This window comes from Cervus elaphus, chromosome 7 (genome assembly GCF_910594005.1).
Source record: "Cervus elaphus chromosome 7, mCerEla1.1, whole genome shotgun sequence".
NCBI classification, from domain to species: domain Eukaryota; kingdom Metazoa; phylum Chordata; class Mammalia; order Artiodactyla; family Cervidae; genus Cervus; species Cervus elaphus.
Window position 1 is genome coordinate 37,339,994 of NC_057821.1, and position 14,383 is coordinate 37,354,376.

The window sequence follows — 14,383 nt, forward strand, 5'->3', positions numbered from 1 at the left end:
GTCTTCTCCAACACCACAGTTCAAAAGCATCAATTCTTTGGTGCTCAGCTTTCTTTATAGTCCAACTCTCAAATCCATACATGACCACTGGAAAAATCATAGCCTTGACTAGACAGACCTTTGTTGACAAACTAATGTCTCTGCTTTTTAATATGCTATCTAGGTTGGTCATAACTTTCCTTCCAAGGAATAAGTGTCTTTTAATTTCATGGCTGCAATCACCATCTGCAGTGATGTTGGAGCCCCCCAAAATAAAGTCAGCCACTGTTTCCGCTGTTTCCCCATCTATTTCCCATGAAGTGATGGGACCAGATGGCATGATCTTAGTTTTCTGAATGTTGAGCTTCAAACCAACTTTTTCATTCTCCTCTTTCAGTTTCATCAAGAGGCTTTTTAGTTCCTCTTCATTTTCAGCCATGAGGGTGGTGTTATCTGCATACCTGAGGTTATTGATATTTCTCCTGGCAATCTTGATTCCAGCTTGTGCTTCCTCCAGCCCAGCATTTCTCATGATGTACTCCGCATATAAGTTAAATAAGCAGGGTGACAACATACAGTCTTGACGTGTTCCTTTTCCTATTGGGAACCAGTCTGTTGCTCCATATCCAGTTCTAACTGTTGCTTCCTGACCTGCATATAGGTTTCTCAAGAGGCAGGTCAGGTGGTCTGGTATTCCCATCTCTTTCAGAATTCATAGGGGGATTTTAATTTGCAATTTTCTTTTAGTGTCTATCTGGCTGTAATATTAGGGTAATTCTGGCCTCATAGAATGAGTTAGGAAGTGTTCCTTCCTCTTCCGTTTTTTTGGGTAAGAGATTAAGAATTGATGTCAATTATCTTTAGATATTTGGTAGAACTCACCTGTGAAGCCATGTGCTCCTGGACTTTTCTTCGTCTATGCTAGTCAGGGATGAAGCTCTAGTGCTTAAAGAAAACAATTCCTCCTGCAAGGTATTTTCTCAAGAGAGCCAAAGCCCACAAAAGAATTTTCCCAGGAACCCCTACCAATACATTTAGTTCAGTCTTTTGCTTCACTGTTTAAATTACTTCTGGTTATTTCAAAATAAATTACACCTGCAAGAGTGAAAAATATATGAATTCCTATTGCAAGGGCAAAGATTCACAAGATAGCATGAGGAACTACTTTCAGGACTGATCATCAGAGTAATTCCAAAGTGACATTTTGAGGGAGATAGCAATTTAAAAGTAAGCTGCAGTGTGTAATTAGGTTCATTACTTCATTACTTATGTATACATTATGTGAATGGTGTGCTTCAGGTCATAAAGGCTGGGTTAGAGCATATCAAGTCATAAGTACACAACTTGCTTTATTATCCATTTGAAAATCTTGAGGTCTGTTTAAAAAACACATGTGTTATATAGCTCTTTATAGAAACTGGGAGTTAAAAATCAAAGGTAAAAGCTTGTCCTCAGAATTGGACGGTCTGGGATAACTCTCTAGTTATTATGATTAACCAGGCATATTAAAATCAGATTAGATAAACCCAAGAATTAAACTTCCTGGTTCTTCAGGCTTTTCTGAACTCACAGCTTTCCTTTACCTTGATCCAAGATTTTTGGGGGTTTTTTCCCTCCACAATTTTTCTAGGCACTTGCCTCATCAGTACTTATAAGTGTATTCAGATGCCCATAAATTAAGAAGACCATAAGAAACCAAAAGAAACTTTGCTTCAACTGCTGCAGCTGGGATATTTTGGCTATAGAGCTCTAGGAAACAGTACTGGTATGAAATAATTGACAGAAAACTAATGAAGAATAATAGTGTCTGCATTTCCTTTTATCCCCAAGGTAGGGTGGAGGAGGGCATGACTTCTAGACCTCCCTATTAATCTCTTTGCTCTTTTCATCTTTGGCCATGGAAAAATCTGCTTCTTGATCTTAGATTGGCCACCCAAATCTGTGTAGCATTCATTAATTTGATCTCCTCAAATACAGCTGCAACCCATTTTCTTTGAATTTTTCTTCCTCTGCTGCATTTGTTAAAATTAGACTGTAAGTCCCTTGAGGCAGAGATCTTTTTATTCCACATATAATTCTTTTGGCCATGTGTTAATATCAAAATTTAAAACACCTACCCTTATTTATAAAATCGATTTTCATGTTTAAACTGCTAAAGGAATCATGAAAGGGGAAGAAAGGATGTGTCCCAAGGACACGCTACTTGATAAATGTGATCTCATTTCATCTTTCGAAGACCCTGCAATGGAGTTTTGTTCCTATTTGACAGATGAGGCTCAGAAAAAAGAAGTGGTCTGGCTGCAAATGTAAACCAAACTTTGGTTGATGTCAAAAATCTCATGCTCTTTCCCTATACTGTCTTCCTCAGATTTGTACTGGAGACAACTGAGATCTGAATCCAGTCGATCCAGGCCCTTAACTCCTTCATGGTTCCTTAACTCAAATTCTACAGTTTCAACACTGCAGAAACCAAAGTAAAATAAGTAAAGTCGCTCAGTCATGTCCTACTCTTTGCGACCCCATGGACTGTAGCCTTCCAGGCTCCTCTGTCCATGGGATTTTCCAGGCAAGAGTACTGGAGTGAGTTGCCATTTCCTTCTCCAGGGGATCTTCCCGACCCAGGGACCAAGCTTAATGGTAAAGCAAGTGTAAGTTTATTAAACATGTGCTATTGATGACTTAGCTTTTAACAGCACTTTGAGAAGTGATTAGGACACCAGATTAAATATAAATTTGGCATGGATGCTATAGATTAGGCTGCATCGTAGAACAGAGGTGCCCAAGCTTTCTTAATTCAAGGTGCTCCTAGGCCAAAAGAAACAGCTCCATTTTCTTTCATTAAGTAGGTAGGGACTAACAACTTAATAAGTACTTCCATCTTAATATATTACAAAAAGTGTTTAAAAAAATATACGTGTAGATTGAAATAAAGATATCTTTATTTCATTCTAAAATTATAATTATCTGCATCTATTGGGCACTGCTCAACTTCTCAAAGTTTGAAATAAAATCACATTCATTTCTTGTTAAAGATTGATTTTTCACTTCATACCTGCTTTTTCTCACAGCAACCACCTAAAACCTAGTCTTAGAAAGATATTTTTGTTGTTGTTCTTTAGTCGCTAAGTCACGTCCAATTCTTTATGACCTCATGTACTGTAGCCCACCAGGCTCCTCTGTCCATGGGATTTTCCCAGGCAAGAATACTGTAGTGGGTTGTCATTTTCTTCTCTAGGGGATCTTCCTGATCCAGGGATCAAATCAGCATCTCCTGCTAGGCAGGTGGCTTCTTTACTATTGAGCCACCCGGGGAGCCCATGGTAACATCAAAAAATGTGCACTTTCATGTCGGAACTGTAAACTATTTTGAGCTATTATTCTACATGGAATCTGACAGATTCGCTCTGTTTCCTTCAAAAATTTAAAATATCCCATAGTTCTCACTACAGCACCTTGGGATGCCTAGGGTCAGGCGAGCCTTAAGAAAATCATTTACTTCCCTTCTTTTTTCTTCCTTCTCTCCCTCCTTTCTTCCCTTCTCTACCTTTCTCCCTTCCTACATTTTTTTCCTATGCTTGTTTTATAATGCTAAAGCCTCTTGAAGCTTCATTTGTAACTCTAATTCTTTCTCCATGACATCTTATATTTTACACTGAAATATGCAACCTGGAGTGAAATCAATGGAAAAGCCTATGTTTTGACTGAACGACATATGGAAATCTGATGTTTAGACACATTTCCCCAGCAACAAAGCAAAGTTTTCACCAAAGAATTTTTACATTATCTTATTGACAGTCTCACATTTGGTGCATCCAGCAAGACAGAAAGAGAGAGGGAGAGGGAAGGATGAAGGGAGAGAAAATAAACTTGCATGATACATCTTTTAAAAGTGCATCAAGTACCACACACATTCTTGGAGCAGGACAACACAGAGGGCAAGGTTGGGCTCCCACAGAACCCAGGCATCCACAGGGTCAATCCTAGATACACAGTTATCGGCTCAGGTCAAGTCCATATGGAAGATGGAGTCAAGGGAGTAGGAGGAGTATCCAGCCCAGGAGCATATAGGCTTTGGAGTCAAGCTGAGTTCTGGTTCTGCCTCTACAACTTAGTGGTTCTGTGTCCCTTGCAAGTTACTTAATCTCGTGGGCTTTAGTTTTTGTTTTCCCTCAGCAAAATGAGAATAACAATACCTATCTCAGGGCTGTGTTTTCAGGAGGAACACTTGTAAAGTCCACATCATTTTGTCTGATGCTTTTAAAGGCTAGATGGTTAATGATTATCAGTATTGTCATTATGATGAAAACAGGGCTAGGCATGATGAGAGACAACAGAGACAAGATCAGCTGAAGAAAGTCAAAGGTGCAGAAACAGTGGGGAGAATGGCAAGGTACACGTCAACAAGTGGACACATACAGAATTCTCAATGACTGCTGACGGGAATGGAGATTGGTACAACCCTTGCAAAGCACCATTTGATGGTGTGCACAAATGCAACACCACTTCTCGGTTTAAGTTCACACAAATGCATACATATGTGGACCCAAACATACGTTCACAGCATCATCATTCCAACAGCCACAAAATCAGAAACAACTCAAAAGTAGGATGGATAATTACAATGGGGTATATTCATACAATGGAATTGTATTCAGCAAGGAAAGTGAATGAACGACTGCCACACACAACCACCTGGATGTGTCTCACGTGCAAATGCTGAGCAAAAGAAGGCAGACACACAAGACAGCACACGCCATGTGATTCCATTTACATGAAACTCATGAACATGCAGACCAACCTATGATGTTAGAAATAAGGACTGTAAGCTTTTGGGGGTCAGAGCTAGTGACTGGGAAGGTGCACGGGCAGCCTCCTGTCTCCAGTGTCAGAGGTGACGCTTTTCTTCTGCCCTGGATAGTGTGACTCTAGGCTTTCGGTGGTATTTCCACGTCTGCAAGGTTTTCATTAAATCAGTACTATGCTGGAACCCACTGTTTATTAATAAAGAAATGACTGCACGTATCTCAAAAAGGAAGCACCCAGCAGCCTCCCTCCAATACTCGGCTAACACTTCCCCCTCTTCCTGCTGATGGAACAGGATGATCATAAGTGGCTGAGTCACTGCAGGGCTCCCAGAGGGTCAAGAGCAGATCCTTGCATTTTAAATGTGATCTCTTCTTAGAACCACATACCAGGTTTGGGAGGTATGTACTGAAGTCTTTGATTTTTTTTTTTTTAAACTCAATGACTGATGACATAATTTGAACTTAGATTCCTTAAAGACATAAAAGAGGCTAAAACATTTTGGGATAAAACCACAAACTGAAGAGGGTGGAGATTTAAAATGAAAACTGTCCTGTAACCACAGGGTGCCTGATGTTCCTGTGACTATACAATCCAAATAAATTATTTCAACGCTGATAGTCGTGAGACTTGTTCATCACACCAACTGCTTTTATTGTGACAGAAATCACTTCATTTAGTGAACACCAATGACATCAGGTAGAAATAAACAGTTGATGTAAATAGATTAAAAAAAAAAAATGCCAGAAAAGAGGCAGAGCTTGTTTTAGACAAATCCAGTTTTTGAAAGTTTGTGGGTTATTAAAGAAGGGGGTGATTCCTCAGATTTTTCAAAATGTTGTCACGATTCTTTCATTGGCAGGCTCTTCCTGTGCATTCCGAAAGGATTGAAGTTCCAAACACAGGTTTCCATATAAACTTTTCCGTAACACATCTGTTGTGGAAAATAAAAGCTTTGTAATATGGGGCCCTAAACAATGCATAAAGAGAAAGATAAGATTTTAAAATGTTTATTGAAAATGGAAAATTCTTCCTGCATGAGGAAGAGGTAACCAGACCCACCATACAAACAGGTTCTGACTTGAAGACTGGTGATTTAAAGAAAATGCAACCACTTGCATTTTTTTTTTCCTAAAAATAAACCCAAGGGCGCTTAATTGAAAAGATATGCTATGGCAGCCGTTATTAGATTTTAGGTCAAATAACCAATGGGTCCAACTCAATGTGAGACAGGGAAGCCTCATTAAAGACTGTGGCTGAAGAGCCATTAGTGAGGCCAGTATAAATCATTGCCCTTTGAAAACTGATGTGGTTGCTCTCCTTTTCTTTGAAGGTTTGAAATAGAAATTCATTCTTCTTCACAGATGCTTCAGCTGGTTGTGTTTTAATTATAGACCTTGACTAAAAGCGCAAAAAGAAGAGCAAGCAGAGCCAGGCCCACAGACATCTTCAGTGCAAAGTCCCGGTGCAGGCTTTGCAATCGTAGCACCATTCGGGAACTGGCCGAGTCTCGTTGGGTTGCAGCTGAGGTGTGGGATACTGAATTCAGGTGGTTCCCAAGCCTATTTCTGAATTCCTACGGAGAGAGAAACATAGAGGAAAGCGAAAGGTTTTAAAGACCAAAAAAGAAAAAAAAAAGAAAAAAAGCACTGATATTATATCAATTCAGGAAAAGATCCCTAGAAGGAACTAATTTTTTATTGTGATATAATTGACATATAACATTGTATCAGTTTCAGTTGTACAACATAAGGATTCAATATCTGTGTACACTGAAATGAGCATCACAGTCGATCTTGTTACAGCACACTTACAAAATTCTTCCCTAGTAATGAGAGCTTTTAAAGATCTATTCTCTAGAACTTCCAAATATACAACGCAGAATTGTTAACTATAGTTACCATGCTGTACTTACTTCCCAGGGATGTATTTCTAACTGTAAGTTTGTATCTTTTGACTCTCTTCACCCATGTCTCCCACCTGCCACGCCCCTGTCTCTGACAACCACTGATTGGTTCTCTGCATCTATACAATCGGTTTTGTTATTTTAGATTCCATGTCTTTCTCTGACGCATTTCACTTAGTACAATGCCCTCAAGGTTCACTCGTGCTGTTGTGAATGCCAAGACTTCCTTCTTTTTTATACCTGAGTAATATTCCATTGCATATATAGGCCACATCTTCCTTGTCCATTCATCCATTGATGGACATATGGGTTGCTTCCATGCCCATGTCTTGGCTACTGTAAAAAACACTGCAATGGACATGGGAATGCAGGTATCTTTCTGAGTTAGTGTTTTTGTTTCCTTTGGGCTAATACTCCAAGTAGAATTGCTGGATCAAACCATAGTCCTATTTTTAATTTGTTGAGGAAACTCCATACTGCTTTTCAGAGTGACTGCACCCGTCTACATTTCCACCCACAGTGCACGAGGGTGCCTGTTTCTCCATGTGCTCACCGGCATTTGTTAGTTCTCATCTCTTTTGATAATAGCCATTCTAACAGGTATGAGGTGATATCTCATTGTGCTTTTAATTTACATTTCCCTGATGACTAGTGCTGAAGAGCATCTTTGCACGCACATGTTGGCCATCTGTATGTCTTCTCTGATAAACTGTCTACAGTATTCAGATCCTCTGCCCATTTTTAAATTCACTTTTCTGTTTTGGTATTGAGCTACATGAGTTCTTTATATGTTTGGGGTATCAACCCCCCCATCAGATATCAAATATACAGTCTGCAAGTATTTTCTCGCATTCGGTTGGATGCCTTTTCCTTTTGTTGACGGCCTCCCTTGCACTGCAGAAGCGTTCTAGTTTGATGTAAGAAGCAGTTATCACTTACTCCTTCACCACAGACGCATTCAAACACCCACCACAGTCAGGTGGGCCAAGTCAGGTATAAGCGAGGGTTCCTTTCCTTTAAGGGTCAGACCAAGTTAATAAATTTCCAGGTTATACTCAAACTATATGGGAGAGACAAAGAGTGTTTATGGAGCATCAAGGCAGAATTCCTGAAGGGCAGAACTGATGTGGAGTTGCATCACAAAGGAGCTTAACTTTGCGGGATATAACTGTATTCACTCAGGCAAAGAACAATGACAAAGGAAAAACCAAGGAAGCAATTCTATTCAGCAAACACCCCGGTTGTAGGAGGGCTGCTTCTGACCCTTGGGGGCACCTGAAGGGGTCTGGGTGGCCAGAGGTATCCACCCCACACGCAGCCCTTCCTTTGACCCTGGGGTGCCATATAACCCTCTGGGTGACCCTCTGGGTACCACACATGGAAAGACTGGGAAACCCAGCTCGGTGGGGGCACAAGGAGCCAGGAGACCTGGCAGAATTTTGAGGTGGTGTCTGTTCCCTGAGGCATCTCTGCAGGTGGGGGGAGGACGGGGTCCCCTGGCCACTCTCAGGGTGGTTCTAGGGTTTCAAAGTGTAGTTCTGATTCCATGATGTAAGATTCCACCTGATGCCCGGGCCTTAGAACCAGTGCGTCCCCTGCTGAAACCTGAATAACATTTTGAGAGACAGAGGTGGGGTTGGGGGAAGGAGAATACTGGGTGGAAGGAATGAACCAGGGATGGGGAGGAGGGGGCGACCCAGGGGCATGACCGCGGAAGAACAAGAAATCTACGGACGCACCAAAGGTCTCTGAAGAGCCACTTCCCTTTGCTTATTCTTTCTTTCCACACTTTCAAACAATCCGCTGGTGACGGCTTCGGCCTCTGCGGGGGACGGCAGCCCCACTGTGTACATCAGAAGCGCTGCCACTGTGCTTCACAGAGGCGACTCTGGCAGGAAAGCAGGGTGGAGTGAGGGGAGGGCAGAGAACGCGGGTCGGGAATCCAGGGCAAGTTGTGGCGGGAGATGGGGTGGAGGGGGATGAGGACCTGTTAGGATGATGCTGGGAGGCATGGAAAGGAGGGAACGACAGACTTCTGATGTAGAATCAACAGTACTTGAGCTCAGCCGAGCGGGTAATGGAGGGTCGAAGAATAGGAAGGGGGAAATGAAAAGAACTTTCACAACCCAATTTCTACCAGCAAAGATTTCCATGTGAAAGATATGGAAGAATTTTCTTGCTTTGACTGCAGGAGACTAATTGCAAAATTTATACAGCTTTTGATCACACGGATAAATCTCTCAATTCCAATGGCAGTCACACCATCATTTCCTTCTGGGCTCCCTGGGGACCTGGGCTGACCCCCCTGCTGTCCCTGTGCCAGGGGGCCCAGACAAGGAGGCTCACAGCTGGTCAGATGGAGACACTGTCCCCACCGCAGAGACACCTGCACCTTGACACGCCCTGGGAATCACTCTCCTCTAAGATGGGTGTTCTGTGTGGTATTCTGGAGCTGGGAATATGATGACAAGCTTTCATTTCTGATTGGTTTGAAATAGCCCCAAGGTCTCGAGGACAGCACTCATATGGATAATGGCAGCCTTGGGAAAGAACGTGTACTTCTGCAGCTGAAATGACAGAAGCTCTGCAAGTTCCTCAAAAGCAGGGAGGTCGCCTAGTTCATCGCTGGGCTCTTGGAACCTCCACAGCTGCAGACACAGAGCAAGTATGCAGCAAGTGCTCAGAAATGAATGGATGGATGGATGGATGGATGGGTTTGAGGATGTATTGCAGATGAGATCTAGCTGGTCAAAAACAGGCTCAGCCATGTCTCTGGTGATCAATGGGCATAACTATACATGAGTCATGAGTTGTTGCCTCTAGCAATTAAAGCATCACTTTCTAAGCTTAGCTTTACAAGACCAGAACTAAGAGGCCGATTAATTTCTCCTAGGCCTGCGTCCTTTGACCTTTTTAAGTCGCAGATGGCTTTGAGAAGTCAATGAGGACTACAGACTGTTCCCCAGAAAAATGTGGAGGCGTCAGTGCACATACACACGCAGCCTGGCTCACACCTGGCAGATAACTCCAGGGGGTTCACAGATCCAGATTCCGTGGGGCCTGATGCTTTCTCTCAAAAAAAAATCAATTCAAAATTACGTACAGGCACTTGGAGCAGGCCCCTCAAAGTGTGAGGTCCTGAGTCTTAAGCTCTACTAGCTTCAGGGAAGATCTATCCCAACCCTCAGCTCTGAATGCTGGACCTTGGTTCTGTGTCCGCAATTCCAGAAGCTGCCACTCGGTGATCACTGGTGTTGCACCAGGGGTCAGGCTGCCCTGGGGCAGGACTAGGTGAGTCTCCAAGCTTTAATCATTTGTGTATGCTTAGTCACTCGGTTGTGCCCAACTCTTGGTGACCCCATGGACTGTAGCCCACCAGGCTCCTCTGTCCATGGGATTCTCCAGGCAAGAATACTGGAGGTGAGTTGCCATTTCCTTCTCCAGGGGATCTTCCTCATCCAAGGATCAAATCCACGTCTCTCATATCTCCTGTGCCGGCAGCTGGATACTTTACCACTGAGCCACCTGTTTCGTTGGTTTTATGAAGATCTGCTGGAGAAGGGATAGGCTACCCACTCCAGTATTCTCGGGCTTCCCTTGTGGCTCAGCTGGTAGAGAATCCGTCTGTAATCTGGGAAACCTGGGTTGGGAAGTCCCCTGGAGAAGGGAATGGCTACCCACTCCAGTATTCTGGGCCCTGGAGAATTCCATGGACTGTATAGTCCATGGGGTCACAAAGAGTTGGACACAACTGAGCGACTTTCACTTTGTAACACCTTCTGCTTCACAAAGCTACAAGAATAGGTAAAGTATTTGTGCTCCGAGTCTGAAAAAAAAAATCCCTTTGACTGTTAACAAGAGTTTCATAAAAATTTTTCCTCTGCTCCTTCCAACTCATTTGCCATAAAATTATGCTCAAAACAGAAATGGCACCTATTAAACTACTATTGTATATTACCTGGGGCTGGGTCTGCCTTAGTCATTCTTTCTCAGGCACCGATGTTTTTTTCCGCTCCCACGCAAACATTGAACACATTTGAACGTAACTGACCCTGTTATGTTCAGCACTCTCCTGTCCTGGAGGGACAGGCTGCGTCACAGGAGCATATGGAAGTGCAGTGGCATCCCTCCACAGCCACAAGAAGCCCCCTGACCTGCCACTCTCTCTGAGATCAAGGTGAGCTTGACAACAGGGCAGCAGAGAGAAAATGCAGCCTGTCTTTACCATGCTGTGCTTCTGTTATTATCTCTGCTCAGTCGTATCTGACCCTTTGTGACCCCATGGACTGTAGCCCGTCATGCTTCTCTGTCCATGGAATTCTCCAGGCAAGAATACTGGAATGGGTTGCCATTGCCTTCTCCAGGGGATCTTCCTGACCCCAGGATCAAACCCAGGTCTCCCGCATTGCAGGTGGATTCTTTACCATCTGAGCCTCCAAGTCTTCACTCTGTACCAATTCATGATCTTGATTAAAAGAATCTGATGATATGTTTTTAAATATGATTGAAAAAAATTTTCTCAGATGACAGAGTAATTGGTAGCCAATTACAGTGTAGCTTTGTACATTTCAATTGTCAATTACCACTCGGATACTGAAGGAAAAGTAATTTGGAAATAAAGGAAATATAAGGACTTTCTCATAAAGTCCAAGTTCCTCTAACATGCAAATGCACAACTATTGAAGTTTCCACAGTCAGAAGCAGCATTCACAGATAGAAAATAATGTATATAGTATTTCCATGCTGTACTGAAAAAAAGTGCTTATAGGTGAAGTGATGATAAATAACCAGTAGCAAGATAAAGTTTAAACACACACATGTGCATAGAATAACGCACATAACTGACTTTAGAGAAGAAAAACTCGGCATAGTCAATAGTTCTGGAAAGTAAACAGAAGGCTTGAACCTTCCATAAACCTCTTAAACATTTTCAGAGTTATTAACTCTTGAAATTCAAGACACACTTGTTTCTCTCAAGCTATATTATAACAAATACAAGAAATTTTATTATTTCCTATAACCAAACATCAATGCTCAGATTTATAATTCTTAAGAAGTCAAATTCCATTTAGAAGTGCCTTTACAAAACAGATAGAAACAAAGCAGGATATGACCTTTGCTCAGTCAAAAAGATTCATGTATTTATCTAGTCATAGTAGATTAAGGACATATTGAGAAAGTGTTAACTTTAATTAACATGATCTTTCCTCCTTGTAAATCTCACTGTTTCACTGATTAATTTCTAAACATACTTACATCCAAATTCTTAAACATATTCTACGAATTTTCAAAGGTGTAGCTTATCAAATCCTATTAAAGTAATAAATCTATTAGAATAGAACCATGAATATATACTAAAAAAAAAAAACTCAAGAAACCAAAACAATTTTGATGTTCAGAAACTTCAGGAACCAGATAACACTTTCCTCCAATATCTAATATTGTTGTGGTGCTATTTTCAAGGAAACTAAAAAGGAAGGAACCAAGTCACAGTCAACTCCAACTTCCTTCTCCTTTTCACCAAAAACATTTATAAAGTGAGACATGGATGCAGAACCAGAGGCATAAGGATCCAGCAAGACAGGCGGAAGGTAAGCTCTGCGTAAAAACACTAAGGAGAAGAAGCAGTGTTTCTGGAACGTTCCCCAAGTGTCCAGCACATGTTTTTATTCTCCAGGCCATCTCTCCTTTAATTCTCCCAACCAATCAGTGAAGAAGTTAACATGAGTTTCTCCCAACTTGAAGTACTTGCCCAGTTTATAGAGTAGGTGTAAATGGGGAACGAGGGGAGAGGCATGGCTTTAGTCATATTAAGTCTAGCTTGGTAGTTACACACCAGAGATGCACTTATAATGCAACGCAAAGAAATGAGAAAAATCAAGGCACTGCTTAATTATTAAAACAACCGCCAGTATCAAGATTCCTACCAAAGTGAGTCTGTCCACTTCACAGGGAGGTAATGGTGTTATTCTGTGTTTCCCTACAGAATGCCTTTCCGGGAAAACCAGCCTCAGGTCCGGTGATTTCACATGATCTGTCTTGCGGCTCTGAGCCACGCTGAGACTCCGTAAACGTGACCGGTGGATGGTCTGTCATTGGGTTTTCTCTGCACGGGTGACATGCACACGTCCCTAATCTGCTCACATTAGAACAAGTTGCAAAATGTGTTTTAATGAGGAACAGTTGGTCTGGTTCTGCGCAAATAAAAGACATCCCTGTAAGAGAGCTGCCACCTGTCTCCCCATCTTGCAGCGCAGCTTCTAAATGAATTCTTCAGCCCCTGCCACCTGCAGGTGCTGCCAGGGCCCAGAGACGGCATTCCATGTGCCAGTCCCCCTTCCTGGACAAACAGACAACCTCGTCCCTGTGTTTGTGTCATTATCTGATGCCAGGACAGACGGGATTACTGGGGCCAAGGTACCTTTCTCCACTATTCTTCGAGACATTTCTCTAATTGGGAGCATATTAATACCATGTCACTAAGAGGGTTCACTATCTCCAAACCAAACATGGGAGCATTTTCTAGCTCTTGCAGTCTCCGGAAAGAATGCTACACGTATAGTCCATTAGTGTTATAGGTACATCATCATGTAAGAGGGTCAACAAATGAAACTGGGACTCTATTACACCTGTTTATTTATTCTGGGAGAAAACTGACATTGGAAAACCTCTGTTGCAATTACAAGATGACAGCACGGTACTATCAGCCTTTGGGCGCCACTCTGGGGCATGAGCAATTCTAAATCAGCCATTCTTCATGTGTCATTTCCCCTCCCCCTCACCTCAAATGTGTACTTGCTATCAGATCATTAAAACTGCAAGGAAAATGTTTTCACCTGGACCACATACACACTTAAAAAACTCACTATGATCTTAGTTTTTTTCATCTTATTTTGGTGATCGAGTAAACACATGGCTTTGCTAATAAGGCCAAACGTAAATTATTAAACTATCTACCATAGGATCAAATGCATTTCAGATTCTACTCTGAATAATTCTAGCTTGACGTCCACCAAAGGAATAGATCTGATGTGCCCCTGTGTGGTCTCGGTGACCCCCCCTTGTTAGGTGCCCGACCTGCTGACTTGAGGGGCACCAAGTGAAAAAAAGATACATAATCATATCAAAACCCAAAGCTCGGCATCTGCCCATCACCTAATTATTTCCTGTAAGATCGCATTTCATCCTACTCAAGAGATCTGAAAACAACTCTTAAGCTCTGAACTTCTCTTAACGAATTCAAAATATTTCTTGTGTGTAAATCTTCTCATGGCCCAGAGGCACTGTTACAGCTTGAAGTGGAAGCTAACAGGGAGGAAGGAAAAATCGTTTGATATCTTATAACTCAAGATAAATTAGAGTTTAGAATGTTTTTTTAACTGAGCCTGAACATATGGCCTACACAGAAAATCTATCGAAACCAAATATGTGATCAATGCAAGGAAACTGTCTTAAAATATACATTATGCAGTGCAGTACACGATTGGAAAAGAAATTCAAGATCTCCTAATTTTGAAAAGTTTGCTTAGAAATATAAAATTATCTTCATAGCAGAAAATTATCTCTATCGTAACTGCATTTAATCCCCAAAATATAAACTTAGGGAGGCACGTCTTCACTCGAGCATCCCTAATGGGCACTCTGCTGAGAGAGTCCCAGGAAGAAGGGATGAATGGAGGTGACTACCGAGTCTCG

General features: G+C 42.0%; 1 protein-coding gene and 1 long non-coding RNA gene across 6 annotated transcripts in view; one reads left to right on the forward strand and one right to left on the reverse strand.

Moving 5' to 3' along the window:
- Window positions 1-12,925, forward strand: part of LOC122697548 — a 33,730-nt gene extending 20,805 nt beyond the window's left edge. The window contains exons 4-6 of the long non-coding RNA XR_006342105.1: window positions 9,187-9,353; window positions 12,152-12,279; window positions 12,675-12,925. This is a non-coding gene — a long non-coding RNA (uncharacterized LOC122697548). The remainder of the gene's footprint in view (window positions 1-9,186; window positions 9,354-12,151; window positions 12,280-12,674) is intronic.
- CDKAL1 (CDK5 regulatory subunit associated protein 1 like 1) overlaps window positions 5,413-14,383 on the reverse strand; it is a 580,103-nt gene continuing 571,132 nt past the window's right edge. For all 5 annotated transcript variants that reach the window (XM_043908414.1, XM_043908415.1, XM_043908413.1 and 2 more), the window contains one exon: window positions 5,413-6,358. In XM_043908414.1, the coding sequence (XP_043764349.1) occupies window positions 6,167-6,358 (192 nt within the window). In that variant the 3' untranslated portion in view covers window positions 5,413-6,166. The remainder of the gene's footprint in view (window positions 6,359-14,383) is intronic.